Here is a 23,773-nt window from a genome sequence, read left to right as displayed (position 1 = left end):
AAGCAGAAAAAGATCCTTAATGTTACCTGTAATTAATGTACAGGTCTCATCTATAATAAAATCAATATTCTGCCCAAATAAGGTTATTATAACATGATCACCATAAAAACAAAATAATTATACAGTTCACAGAAATAAAAAGTGCGAAACTGAATCAAGCTAAGTTAAGAATTTGCCTGAGCTCTATTATGTTACATTACATTATCTCATATGTTAATTAGGCCCTGATTTTCCAAAGATTTACACACATGCTTAATTTTGCACACTATGAGTAGTCTCAATGAGATCACATGTGATTATTTTTAAGCACATGGGTAAGTGTTTGAAGGATCAGAACACATGATTATCATCACTTTGCTAAGGATGGCACTGCGCCAACAATCGTTTGTTTGATTTCCCACTCAAAGAATTATATGGCTTTAAAATTACTTAAGAAAAAAACTGTATTCATAATTACAGATTCCACTGTAAAACCAGTCACATTATTATTAGATTGCAAAAACACTATGGGCTTGTCTACAGGGCAAGTTGCTGCGCAGCAAGCCAAGGTATCCCTCTTCTGTGGTTCAGCACCACTCTAGACATCTGGCTCCCCAGCAGTTGCCTTTCTTGGGAGGAAAACTGCATCTCTCTCCCTTCTAACTAGGGTATTATAAGGCTGAACAGTTCCCTGCCTTCACTGTGTTATTCCCCAGCAAAGTGAGGCTGCCTAACCATTCCTGTTTTACTTATTCCGCAAAGACAGTAAACAGTGTAATTATCATAGTTAATCTACCACACCGCTCTTTCTAAGCAAAAACATTTATTCTTAAGGTAAAAGCATTAAAGAAACAACATATTAAAACTAATCAAAGAACCGACACAGAGGCTAATAAGCTTACCAGAGATCACCCCCTCACTCTGACAAGACCTCTTGCTGATCATCAGTCTTCAAACCCTATACAGGGTTTCCCTGTGGTCACCAGTTCACGACAGCTTCAGCTCAGAACAAACACCCAGCCTGGGCCAAATCCTTCCAACCCTTCCCTAAGGATTGGGGACCCCCGTGGATCAGATGTCCGGTTGGATGGTTTGCTTGACCACAAAGAAGGCCCCGAAACAGTTTAAACTCAGGCTATTTATCCAAAAATCCTTGCTTTGTCTGTTGGTCTCCAGAGAATCCAGTCTGATCAGTATATGTGAGCCTCTCTCCAGGTGGGCGTACCTCTCTGGAGGTGTTATAAGCTTAATGAACTTGCCTACCCTCTGTCCCCCGTCATTCTTTTTAGTTCCTGGAGTAGCACTGGTCCCCCTTGTTCCCTGGGAATTATACAAAATCCCTGGCCCTCATCAATGATATCCCTGGACAATGATACATCAACTTAATTCAGTAAGGTTTGTCCAGGATATTGCAGGAAATTGCCATACCTGTCACACGGACAGTGCAATGAAAGTCCCAGAAACTGCACACCAGGACTTTCATTGTGCTGTAGCAGTGTCCGCTGGCACACTGCAGGTTCATATCCTGGCTTGCCGTGCAGTAACTTGCTGTGTAGACAAATCCTACAGTTTATGACTGAGAAGTGATCCAGGCATGCTCATCTGGGGAATAATTAGGTGCTGCTGAGCTAAGATAAAACTCAGAACTTTACAAAGAGGCTGGGCTTCACACTCACGATAAGCATGGGCTTGGCTAGGAGCCAGCACAGGGAATGCTGGAGATGGAAGAGTTGGTCTGTTTATATTATTTTGTGTTTATAGATAGTCCTGTTTTGCAAGTTTTATGAAGGGAATGTGTCCAGGGACACTGAGGGGGTTTTGTTGCTGTTTTAATTGTGCTAGATACAAAAACAATAAACCTGAAACCTTCAAAGAGGATTTTTTCATTTTGCTTAACCTAAGCCTCCTATGAACTTTCTATCTGGCTGTTATTATCTCAGCCCTGTCACAATGATAAATATAGAGTGCTGCTTCCTGCATGTTGGACCTGATTAGTTATTTATCACAGAAAGATGTTACTTGTTTTTTAAGAGATGGGTACTAAATTTCACAGTGTCAACAAAAAGAATTAAAAATATAAAATCAGAAAAAGAAGGTGAGTTTCTATTTATTTGTTAGTTATTAAGATGTTCAGGATACACATTTAGGCTCTAATCCCATCATTGTCACCAGTGATTTTAAAATAAGAAAAATGTTTGCAGCTGATTTCCCCAAAAACGTTTGTATACATTGAAAAATTAATAAATACATCTCACTGACAAATTGCACATGGATTAATGCTACTCTTAAGAGTTTTTTTCTGAAAAATCACGTGGGCATATTCATTGCTCTCTCAGAAATGCATCCGATGCAGTGAGCTGTAGCTCACGAAAGCTTATGCTCAAACAAATTTGTTAGTCTCTAAGGTGCCACAAGTACTCCTTTTCTTTTTTCAGAAATGAGGGACAATTTAAAATGATGACTGAATGATATTTAAAATGTTTTATTGAAACACACTAATAACAAATTCATCATAAGGTCCTGATCACTTATGCATGTGTTTAATTTGACTACTATTGATGGGACTGGTTAGGAGTTTAAAATGTTTCATTGAAACACACTAATAACAAATTCATCATAAGGTCCTGATCACTTATGCATGTGTTTAATTTGACTACTATTGATGGGACTGGTTAGGAGTTAAGCGTGTGTTTCCGGGCTTGGGGCATAAGAGAGAGAGATTTAGGCTCTGATCCTGTAAATGCATACTCACATGTGTAAGTTTACTCATAGGAGTAACCCCATGGAGGCCTATGGAATCAACATCCAGATTAAATGAATCCAGAGTCTTCCTATTTTTAGGAAACATTTCAAAATCTTCCTCTTTGATAAAGTCTTTCCATATAGCAAGAATGGCAGTCACAAAACCAATACCCTTTACTACTCATCCTTCCTGAAACAGACCCCAAATGAACAAACAGACCACATAAACCAACAAATAACCCGCTCCCAAGGAAGGGTTTTTTTCCCCCCTCAAAGGAAGATGCTGTGAAGTCTAGCAGGGACTTTGCTCTTGCTAATCTATTTCACATAGATGGTGCTCAGATAGTAAGGTGACGGGTGGTGGCAGTATAAAACCCTTAGATATGAGCTTAGAAGATAATGTTTGCACTTCACGATCCAAGAGACACCGACAAGGTTTTCATCTCGGGGCCAAAAGACCAAACCCATCAAGACACTTGACCATAGTCTTTAACAGGCCGAGAAACAACTTACACTTGATCTTGGCTCCAGGAAGCCAAGAAGCATATGCATAAATGTCTGCAGGATCAGGGCAATACTCCAGTATACTCCAGCTCCCCCAGGTCTTTCCTTTCTCATTTTAGTTAGCAGGTTAAAAAGCTCCTTTATTTTCCTTTTCCAGTCCTCTCCCCTTTCTCCTTCCCTTTTCTCGCTCAGCGCCTTTGGCAGGCGAGATGCTCGTTATCACTATTTTCCTGCTCATAAGCTTCCCCCCCCAACAAAAAACAGCCCAGGGTAAGGTTAATAACACCGCTGCATGTTGGGAGGCAGTGCAGCGGGCCCTTTAAAACTGAGCCACCGGGCTCTGCCTCCGCCCATCTCCTGCATGGGCCAGGCCTCCTCCTGACCCAGGAACAGGAACGTCCTTTTAGCGGGCCGGCCGGCTGGCGGCTGGGACCCGGGACCCGGAAGGCGTCGCGCCGCAGACTCCGTACATTGAGTCACGCACAGGGGAGGTTGCAGGAGCCGCAGCGGCAGCAGGCGGGACGCTTTCTTTTGCGTGTTGGGGCTGAGCTGCGGTGTACGCGCTGCATCCCCTGCTCCCGAGTCAGCGGGAGCCCCGTGGCCCTGGCAGTTTGGGGCCCGCGGGTGGGGGGTGGGGGCAGGTTGGCTTTCAGTGCAGTGGCAGGTGCTTGGTTTCCAGGGCAGGTTGCTGCCCTTGCTTCCCCCAAAGGAGGGGAGAGGGTGGGGTGTTTGCAGCGGCGAAGAGGCCCGAGGGGGAATCCTCCAGCACAGCCGCAGCCACCATGGGAGCTGAGCAAAGTGCAGAAGCTGAGAACCGGCCAAATGACCTGAGCAGTTCAGGTCGGTCTCTCTGTGTCCCCCCACCCCCATCTCTCTCACCCCTTTGCTCCAGTCATAACCCACCAGTCACAGGGGTATGCGGTAGGGGACAGCAGCAGCATAAACCCTTGTGTGCAGTCTGGATTTCTGGGGCGATTTGGGTGGTGCTGGTTTGAGGAGTGGCAGGGATTTTTGTGTACTCTTGTTAATACGTAGCTGGATGATTATATGTCTTACTGAGCCATATGTGTTTGCATGGTGTTTTACAGGAGACTAAAATGACACAGTCCCTGCTTATACATGTGTCAGGAATGCAACAAATTGACAGCAAGAGGGGTAGTGAGGGGGACAAGACACAACTTCTATAGCAAGGGAAAACAGCATTTGATGGTGGAGCCTTAGGGGTGTGTTGTGCCCCCGCTCCCCACCGCAGAAAGCAGCTTGTATATGTTGCTATAGTTCTTCCTTTTATTCCTGTTGTAGGTGGGCGATTGTGAAGTGGCATCTGTGTATGGAGGGATCAGGATGATGAGGGGGTGGGTAATTTGTATACAAGAGGTGGGAGACTGTTTGATCCCAAGGGGTGGCAAGGCAGAAGAATACTAAAATATCTCTTAAGAGTAAGAGATGGGAACAGAAACAGAGATGTTGTTCAGAGCCTTGAAGGTGAGGATCAGCATTACATTCATGCAAAAGATGAAACGAGTGAAGGGACAGTGAAGAGGAAATTTGTGGCAAAGGGAGAGAAAGATCTGTCTAATTTCATCCCTGCATGTTAATGATCATATTGTGTATACTGGCAGATGTGTCTCAGGAGAGTGGGGGAATACGGCAGGCAACATGGCCACAGAGTGTCTTGTTAGCACACTTCATCTCTCTCGGGCTATGCTGCATGCTAATCAGATGGCCATGGGAGGATGGAGGAGCTTTTAGCCCCAGCCAAGGTTTCTGGAGAAAGGTGTGGAAAGAGACTTCAGCAGAGTTTGTTTTATTTAATTTTCATCACAATGAGTAACAATATTAGTTTAAAACAAATAGCTGAAACACCATGTACAACCAATTAACTGCAGAAAGTGACTGTAGCAGGAAATATTTTGAGGATTTTAAAAAACCCTAAATGTAATGGGATAGTGTCACCTTCAAAATCATGTGTTGTCAAAAATATCTTTACTTGTGTTACTAAAACCCTCTAGAGTATTAAAAATGAAAGAACTATAAAAATGCTGTATTTGCCTCTGTGTGTGTGTGTTTTATATGTACTTTTTTACATTTTTCTAGATAGTGGCATGAACAAAAGTGAAACTGACTTTGTAAATGTTCACTAAGTCCCTAACTGTCTTGTAGGGGTGTTTTTTTTTTTTTTTTTAAATGGAAACATTTCTGTTGTTCTTTGGCTTGTTTTTAATAACATTAAAATTTTAGGTCAAATTTAAGTTTATAATGACACTCTCTAGAATTTTAAGAAGTGCAGCATGTCTGGGTCTAAGTAAAGGTTTGAAATGGCCAACAGCAGTTACTTTCTGAAAGCTTAATCTACTTTTAAGTAACAAATATTCTTTATTCTGCATTCCATTGACTTTTAAAAAACCCTGGAATAATGCTATCAAGCAGAACCTCTTATAACCAGTGAAAGTAGAAGAGCACTATGAAGTCCATTTAACTTACCTGGGAGGCATCTAGGTACTCCAGTGGTGGCTGCTATAGAAAACCTTTAATATAGACAGACTGCACACACCACAGTCATATTTTTTGACAAAGGATGAAGCAGATCAGTAGTGACAGAGTTAGCACTGTACGGCCTTATTCATTTAAATGTTTGATTTACTTATTTTTTCCCCACAGCATCTCCTTCTCCAGCCAAGCAACGAGCTAAAATGGATGATATTGTGGTGGTGGCTCCGGGAACACAGTCCTCGCGGAACGTAAGCAATGATCCTGATGTGATAAAATTGCAAGAGATTCCAACTTTCCAACCCCTTTTGACCGGTAAGTGAGAATTTTCTGTTCTCTTCCCCCTGCCCCCCTGGCACTTTTTCCCCTTAGGAAACTCAGTGGGGGACACAACCCCATCTCTATCAGAGTCCAGGTTTCTGATGATCTAATCACTTCCCTTCTTTCCCCAATCTATGTTTTATGCCTTGCACCCATAAGCCCTAAACTGCTGTTGCTATCCTGAGGAGTGGTGAGCCGGGGCAATGACATAATGGGAATGTTGGAAGTTCTGCCTCTCCCAGAGGCCAGGGGCACGCTTTTGTGATTACAAGAGATCTAGAGATCTGGTTTAGTTGTTAGGTTGCCCAGCCTGGTCCGAGTACGTTAAGACTGTTTTGGACTTTTTGTTATTGGAGGCTATTGGAAAATGGGTAGAGAGAAAGAAAGTACCCTTTGGCGCCTATGGAACATAATAGTGTCCCCTAGTATCAGTTCATTTCCTTTATTCCCACCACATCGTCTTCCTTCCCTTCACCCCATCCTTATTCTTTTGCTTGTTCTATTCCCCTTTCTGAGCTGACATTTCCGTTGTCCCTGCTGCTCAGTTGCTTTTCTGGTACTTTGTATGAAAGTGATACTTCACATTTCTGAGTGTGTTGCTGATAGGAGCACCATGTCTGTCTGTTACCTTGGTGTTGCCTGCATGCTATATAGCAGGGGTGGCCAAACCGTGGCTTAGGATGAGCCATATGCAGCTCTTTTATAGTTAAAGTGCGACTTGCGGAGTCCCCTCTGCCCCCCCGCCCCCCGCGACTCCTTCAATCTCTTCCTACCGGACTTGCGTGGAGGGAGTGGGAGGCACAATTTAAAGATTTGCCCCCCCCAACAGCTTGAGTCATGCCCCCTCCCCCTTACTCTTAGTGGCCTCTCCCTCCAGCTCTCAGCTGTTTGCCATGCCTCTCCCACTGCTGCAGCATCTCCCAGCTTGCCGGCTCCAGCAGCTGCCGTTCAGGGAGGGGGGCCATGTGGCACCATGTAACCAAGGGGGCCAGCAAATCCTGGCAAAAATGTGAGGGGCGGGGCTTGTCCCCACATGGTGCCTCTGGCTTCTGCCCAGTGGGGTGGGGGGGTCTTGGGGTTCCAGCCCCGTGGGGCATGCCTGCCAGGGCTCGGGGCTTCAGCAGGAGTGGGGCTGGAGCTCTGAGCCCCGGCAGGTGCCACCAGCTGGGCTGAAGCCCCAGGCCCTGGTAGGTGCACCCTGGCTCTTGAACTTCTGAACATTGTCGTATGCGGCTTGGAGGGTCAGTAAGTGGCCACCCCTGCTATAGAGATTGAGAGTGTTATAGACTAGGCTCTGAGTTTTGCGGTTCTGGAGTGCTTCTGTTCTGGGGAAGCTCCTTAGAGCTCTGTATGGTTATGCTTTGAGGTGAGGCAAGGGGATGAATGCAGCAGACGTGGCCTTGGAAGGATCCTTTCCAGCAAAAGGGAGGTAAGGTGGGCAAGCAGGGGAAGCAAATGGGTGGAGGTGAGGGAAAGGGATAAGTGAGGACACTTCATTTGGATTGGTATTCCCAGGAGAGAAAAGAGACCACTGTGCTCAAAATAATCCATGTTTGTGACTTGCTTCAAAGCCTATCAGCACTGCTTCATAACTAGCTATAATGTTGCTGAATGGTGTGGGAGAATGTCATCAAAGGGCTGAAGTGTTGCCAGTTTGGTGCACTCTACCTTTGCCAGTCCAAGAATCCAGAGACCAGGAAATGGAACCTGAATCCCACATAAGACTGTGCAGAGAACTGAACACTAGGTCACTGGTGACCAGCCCCTTCCTCCCCTTAAAAAATAAATAAATTAAATTATACAGTTTGCTAGGAAGTCTTTAGCCATTTAATTGGCTCGACCATGTAGGTCATGCTGACATCTGCTGGCTCTTGGGCAGAGCTGCAAACTAGACTATATTGCATGGAATAAATAATTATATCCTGTCTTTCCAGCCCAAGTGTCGTATTTGTAAAACAAAATGTGTGTGATTCTTGCACTGAAATCACTGAAAGCAGCATGACTTAGGATACGGCACTGGACTGGGACTTGGGAGACCTGGGTTCTATTCATGGTTCTGCGACTAGCCTGCAGGGTGACCTTGGAAAGTCACTTCCCATGGGTAAAATGGGGATAATGATCCTGACCTCCTCTGCAATGCGCTTTGAGAACTAATGATGAAAAGTGCTGTATAGGAGCTAAGTATTACTACAATTTGGCATGCACCTGGGAAAATCTTGCGCTGTGTGTGTGTGTAGTTTACATGGAGGGAAGAACAGATTTGAAACCTAGCTCAAATCAGTGAAGAAAAGGAAACTGGGAATTAATTGTTTTATTAAAATCCACTTTTATTAAATCTTAGACAAATTTAAGCAATGCTTAATGTAGTCAGCCGGTATCTCCTTTGCCATTTGCCTTTGGGTTTGCTGACCTTGGTGCATTGTAGAAGTTATAGTTATACTTGGATGACTAGTCCTTGAACAATTTGTCCTGTATAATTGACATCCATCAATAGGTTCTCTGTGCCAGCAAATCTTTACTTCTTCCTTTTTTTTCCCTCGCCCCCTTAAAAAAAACAAAACAGAACAACCCATGTATCTGTTGCAAGGAAAACCATCTGGCCTCTCTTGAATGTTGAACATGATGCTGTTTTCTGGAGAACGCTGTTAACCGTTCAGTCTTCCAACATAAAAAATAAAATGAGGTGTGTTTCTATGAAATGTCTGGGGAGATTAATGTCCCCTCCTCCCCTCCCCCATCTTCTTTAATTGCTAGGAAAATTTGCATGGAAAACCAGGATTCCACTTGTCAGCCGTGCTTCTGCTGCTTAATCCTCACCTGAAATCCTAACGTTTTATCCTTGTGACTCCCATTAAGCTGTTGAGGAGAAGACTTGGATTTTGCACATTGCCAGTTATTATTTCAAGGGGGGAATGAGCAGCAAGCTCTAGTGGACTCTTAAGAGGCAGAGATCCTGTTTGCATGCAAATACCCCTAGTAATAAACATAGGGAATTAAAATACAGAAAATGTGATCTATTGCACAGTTAGCAGAGTGGTCTCTATGTAGCATGCTTGTCAGTTTTTGTCCTGAGGTGTCGGTAGCTCTCTAAATTCTGTTGTGGAATCACTTTGCCATTCTCAAATATATTTTTGAGTTGTGACTTTTTTTAACACACCCAATTTACCCTCCAGTCCCATTTTAAATCAGTTTCTGTTGCACCAGTTGATTAAATGTATGTACTAATGCTTTAAACTGGCAGTACCAAACTTCTTGTCTTCAGTAGGCATCCTCTGTGAGGAGAGCTGGAAATGGCTTCCTCAGGTACAAGACAAACCCCCTCTGAGGCAGTTATAGGAATTGCAGGAGAACATCACAAGGTGCTTGTTCCTAGGACCGAACATACACTTCAGTGCTGCCAGCCGAGGGGGGAGGAAGTGGGACATGAACTTGTATCTCTGAAATGGCAATGCAGCATGTTGAAACTAGACTGCCTTGCTGACTCAGTATGTGGTGCACTTTGTCTTCTGTTGGTGTGAATGTAGTGCTGGTGAAAGATGATTCTCTCTTTGTATTTTGCTAGCTCCGAAGACCCCTAGTCACAGATCAGGACCCTGCTGTACTAGGTGCTGTACAAACACAGAACAAAAAGACAATCCCTGTCCCCAAGAGTGAAGTTCTGTTCGACAGCCCAGGAAACTGGTCTCTAGAAGTTGCAAACACAGAATTTGTCCCTTAGCAATTGCCTGACCTGATCTTGCATGTGATTCTCACCTAAATGCTCACTGGTCTCCGTGCTTAGTATGTACTATCAATATGTAGCAAGTGGGATTTTAAATAGGTCGAAATACAAGGCACCTCAAAGTGGCTGACATTTTCAGAGTTAACTAACAGACCCTTATGATTTCTCTTTTTCAGTTTTTCCATAAATGCCACTAAATAAAAGTATAAAGGTCATTCCCTAAATTTTATGCCACTTTCAAAGGCAGATTCTTCAAACCCTTAACTCACATGTCTGCTCCCAATCAAGTTAATGGAACTGATTAGTGTGAGTTTTTGGAATTAGTTATGGGATATGCACCCCAAATTAGTGTTTCACAAAAGAGGCTGAAAGTCATTGTCATTTAACAATGGCTTCTCAGTGGCTAGTGGGCAGGTATTCACATTAAAAATTACACTGACTCCCATCCTTGTTGGACGGGTCATCAAGTCAGCATGGGGACCACACTAGCCACTAGGCCCCAGAGATGGGTGATCCCTCTGGGTAAGGGGATTGAGGCAGGGTACTGTGTGGAAACTTGCACTGCCCATATTGTACCTGTGCTATGGATAAACAGAAGGCTTCATTTCCATTGTTTATTAACCCTGCATCTTTCACCAACACACAAAATTCACTTTGAAGTTATAGATATTCATCCATCTTCATTTGCATATTAAGTCTTTTTAGTGTCAAGAGCTCTGCAGGCACTGCTGGGGGTTTTGATTCAATGATTGCAGCTGAAAAACCAACGTGGAAAAGGGAAGCATTGCTCCAGAAGTAGAGTGCTCACCCTATTGGTCAAGATTGTATTCTATATTTCACACACTAGCGTGTGTGTATATGATTTATTCCTTCAGTGTGTGTTTCAACAACTTAAGATATATACTAAATAAAAGGCTGTTGGGAAGTAACTAATGTTACCTAGAACCTATGATGTCATTTCAAAACTACTTAAAGGAAACTCCAAGAAATTTCCTTTGAGTGCTTGGCTGACAAAATACAAATAACCTTCAGCACCTTTACTCTCGTAGGTATTCTAATTGGCTATGCGACTTTATTTTCATTGGGGAGTTAAGCCAATTCAAGATGACTGTTTTCCCCTCTGCATTCCCCGCTACAAAGATCTCATTCCTGAATCAGGTAGAAGGAGAATGCTTGAGATGGCCTTTTTTAGGAGCTAAGCTGCTGCCCCTGTTTCACACTCATGCATTGCCGGCCTGGAGAGCTAGAGACCTAAACCCATATACCTCATGTGGCAGAGATATTAGTGCTCTTCACCCTTCTTGGTTCCTCCTACACTGAGCAAAAATAAAAGGGATGTGGGTTGTCTTTTTTTGTTTTAAGTGTGTCACATGAAGCAGTTAATGAGTCAGTCAACTGGAGTAAGTATAGCAGCATGGGCCCATGATGAGGAGCGCCATTTCAGATTTTGGTTGGAGGGGGCAACTTTAAGTGTGATTCCAGGGGCTACTTAGGCAACTAAAAACTCTAGGTGTGTTTTTTTTTTTTTTTTTTTTTTTTGCAGAAAACATAGACATTAGCTGACTGTATCTGTATAGCTGTGTGTGTAGGGTTAGGTCTGTCTTCATTGGTGTTCTTTTTATTTGCCTGCTGCTTTTTGAGCCTTTAGGGTGCACTGGGGTCACATTTTGACGTTTTCTCCGAAGCCACAAGGGCTAGAGACTAACTTTTTTTTTTCTTTAAGAATGACGGCTGAAATCATCACCTAGCCACTTGACTCCGGGAGCTGGGGCTTTCAGAAAAACAATAATTATCATGAGAATCATGACCAAATTATGAGTTAGCAATACTGCTTTAATTTCTATTTAAAGACTGGTTACTTTCCAGAAGGCTCTTAAGAAAAACACTATGGTGACTGAATTGCGGTTCTTACGAGACTTTAAAACCAACCACCAAGAAAATTCCACATTTAAAGTTGAGAAAAAACTGAGACTTCTGAGGTATATCAGGGCCACTGCAGGCAGGAAAGGAAAATAAACAGGCACAAGAACTCTGGGCAGCTCTTCTTCTTGGAAAAAAAGTTGGAGGGTCAAAGCTTCCAGTCCTTAATCAGGTAAAACTTGTATTGTCATCAGCGCTTCCACTCCTGGATATTAACGTGCTCAATAACTATACACGTTATACTTAAATATCTTGAGCCGTCTTATCCAGGGCTTGGATAAGAGTTGGAACTTCTCTATACCACTGGTATCCCTTCCCTTGGTTTTGGCCCTTTCTTTTCAGAATGTAACCTTGGCTCACAGTGCTTGGCTGTACTTCTTCGGAGTCCCCTGCATTCTGTCAGTGCTGTGTTTCATTTTAGAAAACAGTTCTCAACAGAATGTGTACATTTCCCTTTCTTCTGTTCCAGTATTTGAGTTTACTGCATTGGAGTTTCACAGAGCTACAAGCTGACAGAATTAGGAAAATAGTCCATACCAGGAGTGTTACTATATTGATTTTCCTATGGCAAAGCTGTACTGTTAAACCAATCCATAACACACAATGCTGAGTCCTTCCTAGCACAAGAAGAGAATTAACTAGTCTGAGCTTTATTTTCTCTTCCTAATTGCAGAGAAGATTCTTTACATCTAATATCTTCACTGAGGCCCAAAACACTGATACACATCAATGAAAATGTCACCCATTAAGAAAACTACTTAAACCCAAGTAGTGTGACACAGAACCACCTCTGGGTCTATTAACATGTCTTGTACCCATCTGCTTAGGGACCATAATGCATTGTAAGTGCTTAAATAATGGTCAAGATTTTCAAAGGTGATTGTTTTTTAGGTGCCTTAATACCCAAAATAAGGTACACATTTTAATGGTGAGGGTAATTAACCAGTGGAACAGCTCACCAAGAGTTGTTGTGGATTTCCCCATCATTGGATATTTTAAATCAAGAGTGGATATTTGTATCTGTTGCGTGTTATGCAGGAGGTCAGACTAGATCAGGGGTTGGCAACTTTTCAGGGAAGAGGAGCCATTTTTTTGTTTTTGTCTTTGACCAAAATATTTTGAGAGCTGCATCACACGCAAAGCTATTTGTAGAGTTAAAATTTATAAACTAATAATAATTGAACGTGTTAAAGTTATTACTACTCACCAATACTTTTAATGTGACTTCTGCTGTGGGACATCTTTAGAGGGTTGCTCAATGTTCGGTGAATATGCTGTGATTTTCATTTTTCAAGCAGGACTCAAGACTAATATCTTGCAGTTGGCTCCTCAGTTTGTTTTTGATTAAATTCATGTCGGAAAACACTTGTTCACAGAAGTACGTTGAACCAAAGATTGAGAGAAGCCCAAGTGGTGTATTTCTTCAGCTGACTGTACGTATCTGGTAGACAGTTCCAAATGTCGAATATAATCTGGTCTTGCTGTTTAAGGTCATCCATTTCAAACCACTTGTGTTGTAGCCCTAGGGTGGATTTCTGCCTTTCCAGATTTTCAAGTTCAGTGACCAGCTCTTTCAATTTTGAATTCCATAAATCCTTGTCTTGCAAGTCCGTTAATTCAAGTTCAAATTGCGCTCGATTCCCACAAATGCTGAAAAATTAAATGCAGAAGTTTCAGCTTCACGTGGTTTCAACAGAACTGACAAAGTGGCCTTTTCCCTTCTGAACTTGTGAAATTGGTCAGCAAATGCAGCCAGCATTTTGATGATGTTTCTGCAAAGAACCTAACATCAGTGTCACAGTTGTTTGTTTGTATTGCTTCAGTGTTGGGAAATGCACTAACATGCCCATCTCAGTATCCCTTACAAACAAAGACTGCTTTCGTTCAAATGAAAGAACTTCTTCCAAAAGCGAAATTGCAATATTTCCTTTTCCCCATAGCTTCCGATTCAACCTGTTTAAATGAGAAGTTAAATCCACCATGAAATTGAATTTCTGCAGCCAGTAAGGATCTGTTAGCACCACCTATTTAAGGCCCTTTTCTCAGAGGAACACCCTAATTTCCTCAAGACGTGATGCAAACCTCACCAGGAATGCACCTCTGGAAAGCCATCTTACCTTGTGATGCATGAGAAGATCAGAATATTGGCTGTTAACTTCTCGAAGAAGCTCGCAGAACTGCTGATGATTGAGAGCCAGGGCCGTCCTTAAGATTTATGGGGCCTTATGCAGTATTATTAAACTGGTGCCCCTATGTCTGACTTGCTCATAGCAACACAAACATAAGCTTACAGTACTGGAAAACTTGCAGTCTGCACTTTCTTTAAAACAGTTTAATTGTACCGTCTTCACCCCAACCCCTGCACTTCCCTCCCACCTGTGCCCCCAAACCCAGCCCTGTGCTGCCAGTGTGCCCTACTACACTGCCCCCTGGCCAGTCCCCACCACCCCCTTATGCCCAGCACCCTCATGCCCAGTGGCCCCTCATCCAGAAATCTCCACCGCAGATCCCTATGCCCAGCAATCTCCCACCTATAGACCACTGCCTAGCACCCCTCTCACAGCCCCCTCCCCCATTCAGCACCAAAAAATTAAATTCTGTGCACAATATTTTAAAATTCTGCAAATTTTGTCAATAAATAAATGTGGAGGCTCCAGCATGGCAGTAGCAAGCATAGGCCAATGGCTGCATGCAGGTGGGAGATCGCTCCTCCCCTCCTCGGATAGGGACCTGGCAGTGAGATACCGCTGTGTGCATGTCAAAAGGCCAAAGCGAAGCCTTTTACGTGATGGCTGGGGTGTCAGCCCTGACCCAAAATCCATTTGAATGACAAAAAAAGAAATAGCTGATACCAATGGCTGAGTCCAGCCCTCATACAGGCCCTTGCCTGCCACTGCTCTGAGCCATCAACTCCCAAATTGCCTTTCATTCTCCCTAAAACAGAGCATTTCCCTCTAATCCTGAAAAGTACAGAGGTGCTTCTGATGTGCAGCTTAATAAGAAAAGGAATTATAGTCAGGCACCAGTCTTTTTTTCTTTTTTCTGCCCTGATTTACACGCCTGGTTGCCACACACGCCTCAGTGGGATTGTACTGGGTATAACTCAGCATGCAGTTTCAACAATGCTTCAACAGTGGGGCTGGAGCCGTAACAGTATGGGGAGATGTCAGCAAATGAGTAAAGTGCCTGAAACCACTATGGCTTATTGCAGTGTTTCTCAAACTTGGGATGCCACTTGTTCAGGGAAAGTGCCTGGCGGGCCGGGCTGGTTTGTTTACCTGCTGCATTTGCAGGTTCAGCCGATTGCGGCTCCCACTGGCCATGGTTTGCTGCCGCAGGCCAATGGGGGCTGCGGGAGCGGCGTGGGCCGAGGGAAGTTCCGGCCGCTGCTTCCTTCAGCCCTCATGGGCTGAGGGACGTACCGGCCGCCGCTTCCTGCAGCCCCCATTGGCCTGCAGCGGCGAACTGCAGCCAGTGGGAGCCGCGATCGACTGAACCTGCGGGACGTGGCAGGTAAACAAACCGGCCCAGCCCTCCAGGGGCTTTCCCTGAACAAGCGGCGTCCCAAGTTTGGGAAACACTGGCTTATTGCTAAAAGCAGCCAAGTCAGCAGGCTTAGCTTAACCAAGGCAGGAGGGAATACATCTTGCAGTCCCCACCAGCAGACGGAAGATTTGGCCACCGGAAGCCTGCCGCTGTGTCACTCGAGAGCCACACTCAGCTTTGGTAATTATCAAGGGTAAGGGTGTTTTACTAACCTTTTGCGGACATGTGTAAGTGCTTGAGACTAAGTAAAGTTTAGCTTGAAGTAAAAGCACTCTTGTGTTGTCCTGTTTGTGCCAGCCACGTCTCCCCTGATTTATTTCCTGACACCACCTCACACAGAGTAAAAGTTACCAAGAGCTGTGGGTTGAAAGAACCCTGAGTAACATAATCAGCCAAGTCTCATTTGAACAGTGGCTCTTGTTTTGGATTATTTAGGCCGTTTTTAAAGGTCTTTCCCACGGGTGAGGAAGAAGGAGCTGCATTCTTGAAGGGACCTTTAAAATCCCACTCAACTCTGCACTGTTTAGAACTCTCCCTCGTTCAAAATGCTACCAGCTTGAGAGACAGCCCTGGAGATACTTGGATCCACAAGAAAAAAATCATGTCCCTTTTCCCTAAATAAAAGTTTTCAGCTACTTCAGCCTTGTCAAGTGCGAGTCCATCTTCTTCCCCAGCTAAGAGGTCACTTCCTGCCTTGTATTCTGCAGCCCTGATTGCTTCTTTTCTGCTCCAGGTACACCCCTCTCCTCCTTTTGTTTTAGGGTATGTCTACACTGGAAACTTCAAAGCGCTGCTGTGGGAACGCTCCCGCTGCAGCACTTTGAAGTGCGAGTGTGGTGGCTCGCGAGCACTGAGAGAGAGCTCTCCCAGTGCTCCTGGTAATCCACCTCCACGAGGGGATTAGCTCTCAGCGCTCGGAGCCTGTCTACACTGGCGCTTTAAAGCGCTCTGACTTGCTGCGCTCAGGGGGGTGATTTTTCACACCCCTGAGCCAGCAAGTTAGAGCGCTATAAAATGTAAGTGTAGACATACCCTTAGTGTCCATTTCCTCCCGATGATACTGGAATATTGTGAATGGGCAGGAAAAGCAAACACCAGTTTCTTTTGTTTTCCTTTACCTTTTCCCTCCTCTCCACCCTGGTTGTGTGTGTCTCTTCCCTCCTCCCAGCCTGCTGCTGCTGATCCCTGCTGGGGAAGGGAGGAGAGAAAAAGGTGACCATCTAAAGGGGATCCTCCGCGTCAGAGAAGAGGGAGGCGAAATGAAAAGGAGACTAGGAGAGATTGCAGGGCGTTGCCAGTGGGGCAGCGCATGTGGGCAGAAGAAGGGAGAGGTGCAGATACAGTGTGGGGCTGCTTGGAACAGTTGCTCTCCCACGGGGTCACCAGCCTGCTCCCCAGGAGGCCCTGCTGCTTGCCAAACGAAGAACCTCCCCCACATTTTCCCTTCCCAGCCCAGCTCCCTGGAGCAATCCCCAGCCTGGCTCCTCCTCTTCCTTCCCCCTGCTCCCCAATGTCCCATGCCCGGCTCTACCCCCCGAGCTCGGCTCCCCCATCTCTTTCCAGCCTCCAGGTATTCCCCCCCCCCCACCCCGGCTCTGTTCCCAGCCTTGCCTGGCCCCTCCCTGCTCACTCACATGCAAACTTTCACTCCTGGCCCCATGAGGCCGTGCTCCAGCTGGAGCCCTCAGCTGGCTGGCTGAGAAGGGAGTTGCCGGAGGGGAGGGGCCTGTGGACCAGAACTGGAGAGGGGATGGAGAGGAGTCCGTGCCACAGCCAGCGAGGGTGGTGCCCCAATTTTTTGGGTGACCGACGCAGCTGCGTATGCCTAAGGACGGCCCTGTTGAGTGCGCTTGCCATTATTTTGTTAACAATCTGCACAACCATTTCCATACTTTTGAGATTTCCTCTGGAAAGTTTTGTGCACACAGCACCCTCTGGTGGATTATGTCATGAAATGAAATTACGTCATGCTCCATACTTTTTTTAAGTAAAGAAACGAAACCTTTGTGTGCCCCCTTCATGCTCGGTGCTCCATCTGTAGCAATAGAAATTATTCTGCTGATGTCAATATCTTTTTGTATCAATTATTCAGCGACAACAGATGCAATATCTTTGCCTTGAGTTTGTCCTTTGAGTGGCAATAATGCGATCAGCTGTTCTTGAGGACCTTGATCATTAACGTATCTGCCGAGTAAGGCAACCTAAGCGATGTCATCCACATTACATGTCTCATCGCAGGCAATAGAAAAACCTGGTGCTGATCTAATATCTCTAATCTGCTGGCTGGTTACGTGTGTGGCCATCTTAATAGTTCTGTCCTTTACAGTCTTCGCAGATAATGGCATTTCTCTAATTTTCTAACTATTACATCTTTGTTTTTAAAATTGCTGAAGAGGTGCTCAGATCATAGAATATCAGAGTTGGAAGGGACCTCAGGAGGTCATCTAGTTCAACCCCCTTCTCAAAGCAGGACCAGTCCCCAATTTTTGCCCCAGTCCCCTAAATGGCCCCCTCAAGGATTGAACTCATAACCCTGGGTTTAGCAGGCCACAGCTCAAACCACTGAGCTATCCCTCACCCCCATGTTTTAATGAAACATTCTTTCACATATTCTCCATCTGTGAATGGCTTCCCCCATTTGACATTTTCTTGAGCTGCCATGAAACTCGCAGTAGCAGTTCCACTTGGTGCCTTCATCCATTTAGCAAACGTACATCTTGTTTGCTCTGCTTTGCATCGGAGCTCGTGTACTGCTTTTTTCCTCGCATCACCAGCTGGACAGGTTTCAGCAAAACATCCAATGTTTCTTTTCAAAATGTCTTTCTAGGTTTGATTGCTTATTGTTGGATAGTTTCTCATTGCAAATGAGGCACAATGGGACTCCAGCTGAACTTGCTATAAAAGCGTAAGACTCAGTCCAATCATTTTGAAATTCTCGATGTTCATCTTCTAGCTTTCTCTTTTTGGTTGTCATTTTTTTGATTGAAGGTATTTATTTGATCTATTTTATTTCTGACTTTAGACTTTTTCAAACTGTTGGATGTTGGAACATACTAATAAAGACAGCACATCTGCTTCCTTTTCACAAGAAATTCCAAGAGTTTTATTGGTAGGCAATAGTTGCCTTGGTAATGAGCTGTTTGAATTTGAATATAAACAGGAGGGGACTCTGGGCTGGGGCAGAGGATTGGGGTGCAGGAAGGGGTACAAGGTTTGGGAGGGAGTTTGGGTGCAGGAGGGGGTTCTGACCTGGGGCAGGGGGTTGGTGTGTAGGAGGGGGTGTAAGGTGCAGGCTCTGGCCACGAGGCGCTTACCATAGGCGGCTCCCGGCTGGCAGCGCAGCGGGGCCAATGGGAGCTGCAGCGGGCGGTGCTTGTGGGCATGGGGGGTGCATGGAGACCTGCTGCTCCCCTCCCACCAAGGGGCATGCAGAGACATGCCAACAGCCAGCTGCTTCTGGGAGTGGCGTGGGGACAAGGCAGGCAGGCAGCCTGCCTAAGCCCTGCTGTGCCGCCAGCCGGGAGCCGCCTGTGGTAAGCACCTGCCGGCCAGAGCCTGCACCTCACACTCCCTCAAAAATTGGCTGTCCGCAAGGGGGCAACGAAAGAGCCGCATTTGGCTCTGGAGCCACAGGTTGCTGACCCCTGGACTAGATCAAAACGGTTCCCTCTGGCCTGGATGTTGAATTCTTGGATACTCAACTTGAAAAACCATGAAAGGGCCTGATTTTCAGCAAGTTCTGAACTCCCAACCCCTGAAAATCAGGTCCTGATAAGGGTCTCAAGTTGGTTGCCCAAAATCACTTACTTGAAAATCTTGTCCAGTCTACTAGATGACTTTTTTGAGTTACCACAAGGTGGCACTATTTGCTTCTTTACTGGGGCATTGCAGTCTAATTTTGAGTGTCATTTGTACAAATATCTCCCTGCAAAGCAATTACAACAGTAGATGATACAGTGCATCAATAAGAACTTAGGCTACAGCTACACTACAGCCGTGATGCTCTGAGATCGATCCACCGGCGGTCGATTTAGTGGGTCTATTGAAAGACCCGCCAAATCGACAGCAGATCGCTCTCCAGTCAACCCCTGTACTTGACTCCTGATGAGAAGAGTAAGGTAAGTCAATGGGAGAGTTTCTCCCGTCAGCCCCTCTTCTCCCCCCCCCCCCCCACCGAGGTTTAGGCCCCGAGGTAACTCAGCCTGGCGTAGTCGACTTACCTCTGTAGTGTAGACATAGCCTTAGAGCGTGGGTGGGGGAAAGACTAGACATAAGTAAGGATACATAAGAGTGAGCATCAGTGTATGGAACTGAGAAATCAGTTAATTACTCTTTTAGCACTGCAGTATCTTGTTGGGCTAACATGATGAACCAAGTTGAGATCAATTGCAAATGGGCGTAACCCCATTAACTTTAGCAGAGTTGTGTCTGCTTGTAGTAGGTCTGACACTTTGGCCTATTCTTACCCAAACTTTTATCCTTGCCCCATGTCCCAATCCACCGAGTCCCACCCAGGACTACTTTCCTAGTTCTGCTAAACAAGATTTTCACAGAACTGCCCTCCCAAAATTGCCTTTTCAGTGAGAACAAGTATGAAAAATATCAGCCTAAAGGGTATTTTTAAAAAAAAATTGTAAGCACCTGAAAACAAGGACTTGCGGTGAGCAGTACCTTCTCAACTGCTGATTCTGCCATTGTGCTACTGATATCAGAATAATTGGTCTAGGTTTTGCTCATTCATTGCATGGGCAATAATGAATAGTACTGAATGATATTTGTTAAATTACTATTTTGAGCCAGACTCATCTCGATGTCCTTATTGTAGGCCATGGAGTGGTTGTTGTGTTTCGTAAAATACCTTCTGGACAGACGATTAATTGTATGTTCCTGGACTTGTCTCTTTTTTGTTTGAATCTGGATTTGTTAAAGGACTAGCTTTGCAGAAAGGGAGCCCTGTATCTGTAGTATGGTTGTGCTGTATTTCTTTTTGTTAGTGTTTTTGGATTGGTAATGGACTACTGTCTGCTGGTGGTAATTGTATTGTACTAAGGAAAAAGTTTTGTCAACTTCAAAGAACAAATAAAATCCACAGACAGTAACTTAGATGAGTGAACACAGACTCTTTAAAAATGAAAACCAGGATTGGTTATATGTGTTTGGCAGACACCAGCTGGCTCTTTAGCTGATCCAGTTGGATGGATGATCTATTGGTGAATACCTTTATGATGTGTTTGTTTTGAAGTCCAGTGCTGTGTTCCATCAGGGCTGCTTGTTGTGTGAGAATGGCATACATGTGTGGAGTATTATGGCCCTCTTCTAGATGCATGTACTTGTATGTTTCAATTGAAACACTCATCACTAAAACAACTTTGTTAATAATTCAAAACAAAGTGATGGGAACCATTACCCTGTTAATTTTAGCAGGTTTGTGCTGGTATTTTCCTCTCTATCCCTTCCCCTCATTTCCTCCAATACTAAATTCAACTCTCCAGTTGCTGTAATGGCAGTTGCCAATATAGTGTTTGCTCTGTATGTGGAAGAGTGAGTGGCTTCTGCTGAACCAGGTGCCCAAGACTGAGGGGAAGCATTCTAACCTTCGTGCAGACCTATTTGGGTAGTCTTCTTAATGTTCCATGCTAGGTGTGGCGCAAACCTCAAATAACTTTAAAACTTTAAAAATGCAAAGTCTGGCAAAATCAGGACATGTTTGTGGCTTTTAAATATTTGAGGCTAGTAGCTGAAACCCGTGCTGTCATGGAGGTGTAATTTGTAAAGTCATGTGTTTGTGGGAGGAGGGGAATGGGAGCTCTTGTTTTGACGCACGGTCATGTAGTGTCACGAGTACGCATTCCTCAAAGTTTGTGCACAGAGCGGACCCCCTGTCTGGGGGTACAGCCACCTCTTTGTCACCCATGTAGCCGTTACTCTTTCTCTGATCAGCTGTTGCATTCCAACTGTCACCGAACCTTTGGGCTCCAGCATTCCATCTGGTTCTCACAGGGCTCTGTGATGATTGAACTCGATGCTATTCTTAACAAAAAGAGTTTTCAACCGTGCTGTAGCTGTTTCTGTTGCTTCACACAGACTCAACACATAAGTGGTGTTTGGGATTATTGTGGGTGGCTGTGTTGATTTGTGCCTGGGGGGTTGTGCTGAGCGATTTTTGGGGATGGCAGTTGGGTCAAGTAATCCACTGTCTGTGCAGTCTTACCCATCCCACCAATGAAATTGGACATGTTAGGCTTCTGAGAGACATTCCTGGGATCTTATTATGTAGTTTTCTTTAAAGTAAATTAATCTATTTCACTAAACTATTCCTTTTTTCACACTTTACAGTTTCAATTTATCTGCTGTATTAGTGATCGCCTCACACCTCTCTATCCAACAGGATCAGGGTCACAGGAAGAGAAGAATAGATACAAGGGCTGGGTAAGTTGGCAGGACAGCAGAGACACCCCTCCCCATCCCCCCATACCCCCCCAAAAAAAGACTAGGGGCAAAGGGGTCAGATAGAAGTGTGGTTGGAGATAGAGCTTTAAGTACAGATTACAAATGAGAGGAAGGAGCTGGTAGAGGATGTTGAAGGTATTGATGGCTTGTAGGTCATAGAATCATAGAATCATAGAATATAAGGGTTGGAAGGGACCCCAGAAGGTCATCTAGTCCAACCCCCTGCTCGAAGCAGGACCAATTCCCAGTTAAATCATCCCAGCCAGGGCTTTGTCAAGCCTGACCTTAAAAACCTCTAAGGAAGGAGATTCTACCACCTCCCTAGGTAACGCATTCCAGTGTTTCACCACCCTCTTAGTGAAAAAGTTTTTCCTAATATCCAATCTAAACCTCCCCCACTGCAGCTTGAGACCATTACTCCTCGTTCTGTCATCTGCTACCATTGAGAACAGTCTAGAGCCATCCTCTTTGGAACCCCCTTTCAGGTAGTTGAAAGCAGCTATCAAATCCCCCCTCATTCTTCTCTTCTGCAGGCTAAACAATCCCAGCTCCCTCAGCCTCTCCTCATAAGTCATGTGTTCCAGACCCCTAATCATTTTTGTTGCCCTTCGCTGGACTCTCTCAAATTTATCCACATCCTTCTTGAAGTGTGGGGCCCAAAACTGGACACAGTACTCCAGATGAGGCCTCACCAATGTCGAATAGAGGGGAACGATCACGTCCCTCGATCTGCTCGCTATGCCCCTACTTATACATCCCAAAATGCCATTGGCCTTCTTGGCAACAAGGGCACACTGCTGACTCATATCCAGCTTCTCGTCCACTGTCACCCCTAGGTCCTTTTCCGCAGAACTGCTGCCTAGCCATTCGGTCCCTAGTCTGTAGCTGTGCATTGGGTTCTTCCGTCCTAAGTGCAGGACCCTGCACTTATCCTTATTGAACCTCATCAGATTTCTTTTGGCCCAATCCTCCAATTTGTCTAGGTCCTTCTGTATCCTATCCCTCCCCTCCAGCGTATCTACCACTCCTCCCAGTTTAGTATCATCCGCAAATTTGCTGAGAGTGCAATCCACACCATCCTCCAGATCATTTATGAAGATATTGAACAAAACCGGCCCCAGGACCGACCCTTGGGGCACTCCACTTGATACCGGCTGCCAACTAGACATGGAGCCATTGATAACTACCCGTTGAGCCCGACAATCTAGCCAGCTTTCTACCCACCTTGTAGTGCATTCATCCAGCCCATACTTCCTTAACTTGCTGACAAGAATACTGTGGGAGACCGTGTCAAAAGCTTTGCTAAAGTCAAGAAACAATACATCCACTGCTTTCCCTTCATCCACAGAACCAGTAATCTCATCATAGAAGGCGATTAGATTAGTCAGGCATGACCTTCCCTTGGTGAATCCATGCTGGCTGTTCCTGATCACTTTCCTCTCATGCAAGTGCTTCAGGATTGATTCTTTGAGGACCTGCTCCATGATTTTTCCAGGGACTGAAGTGAGGCTGACTGGCCTGTAGTTCCCAGGATCCTCCTTCTTCCCTTTTTTAAAGATTGGCACTACATTAGCCTTTTTCCAGTCATCCGGGACTTCCCCGGTTCGCCACGAGTTTTCAAAGATAATGGCCAATGGCTCTGCAATCACAGCCGCCAGTTCCTTCAGCACTCTCGGATGCAACTCGTCCGGCCCCATGGACTTGTGCACGTCCAACTTTTCTAAATAGTCCCTAACCACCTCTATCTCCACAGAGGGCTGTCCATCTCTTCCCCATTAGAGGACTAGGGTGCTGGGGGACTGAGAGAGACTGAAGGCAAAGGGGAGTGAGAGAATTTGGTGAGGAGGTCAGTGAAAGAGCAGTTTGGGGTTAGTACTAGGTCAAGTGACCACATAAGTGAGGTACTGATCCAGACATGTAGGTCAGATGGGAAAGTGAGGCACAGAAAGTGAGAGGACGTGAGGGGTTATCTGCATGGAAGTGGAAGTTACAGAAAACGATGCTGGAGAACTGGAAGAAGCAGATGGATGAAACCAGGAATCTAAGAGGAAGAGCGGGGAGATTAACAGACGGAGAGGAGGAACAGAATAGCCAGGTATT

At 45.1% G+C, this 23,773-nt stretch overlaps 1 protein-coding gene across 1 annotated transcript in view; it reads left to right on the top strand.

Moving 5' to 3' along the window:
* Positions 1-3,629: 3,629 nt before the first annotated feature.
* BORCS5 (BLOC-1 related complex subunit 5) overlaps positions 3,630-23,773 on the top strand; it is a 139,108-nt gene continuing 118,964 nt past the window's right edge. Inside the window, exons 1-2 of the mRNA XM_048824481.2 lie at positions 3,630-4,065; positions 5,887-6,030. Of these exons, the coding sequence (XP_048680438.1) occupies positions 4,008-4,065; positions 5,887-6,030 (202 nt within the window). The 5' untranslated portion in view covers positions 3,630-4,007. The remainder of the gene's footprint in view (positions 4,066-5,886; positions 6,031-23,773) is intronic.

This window comes from Caretta caretta, chromosome 1 (assembly GCF_965140235.1).
Source record: "Caretta caretta isolate rCarCar2 chromosome 1, rCarCar1.hap1, whole genome shotgun sequence".
Lineage (NCBI taxonomy): Eukaryota > Metazoa > Chordata > Testudines > Cheloniidae > Caretta > Caretta caretta.
This window is presented reverse-complemented; position numbering and strand designations above follow the sequence as displayed.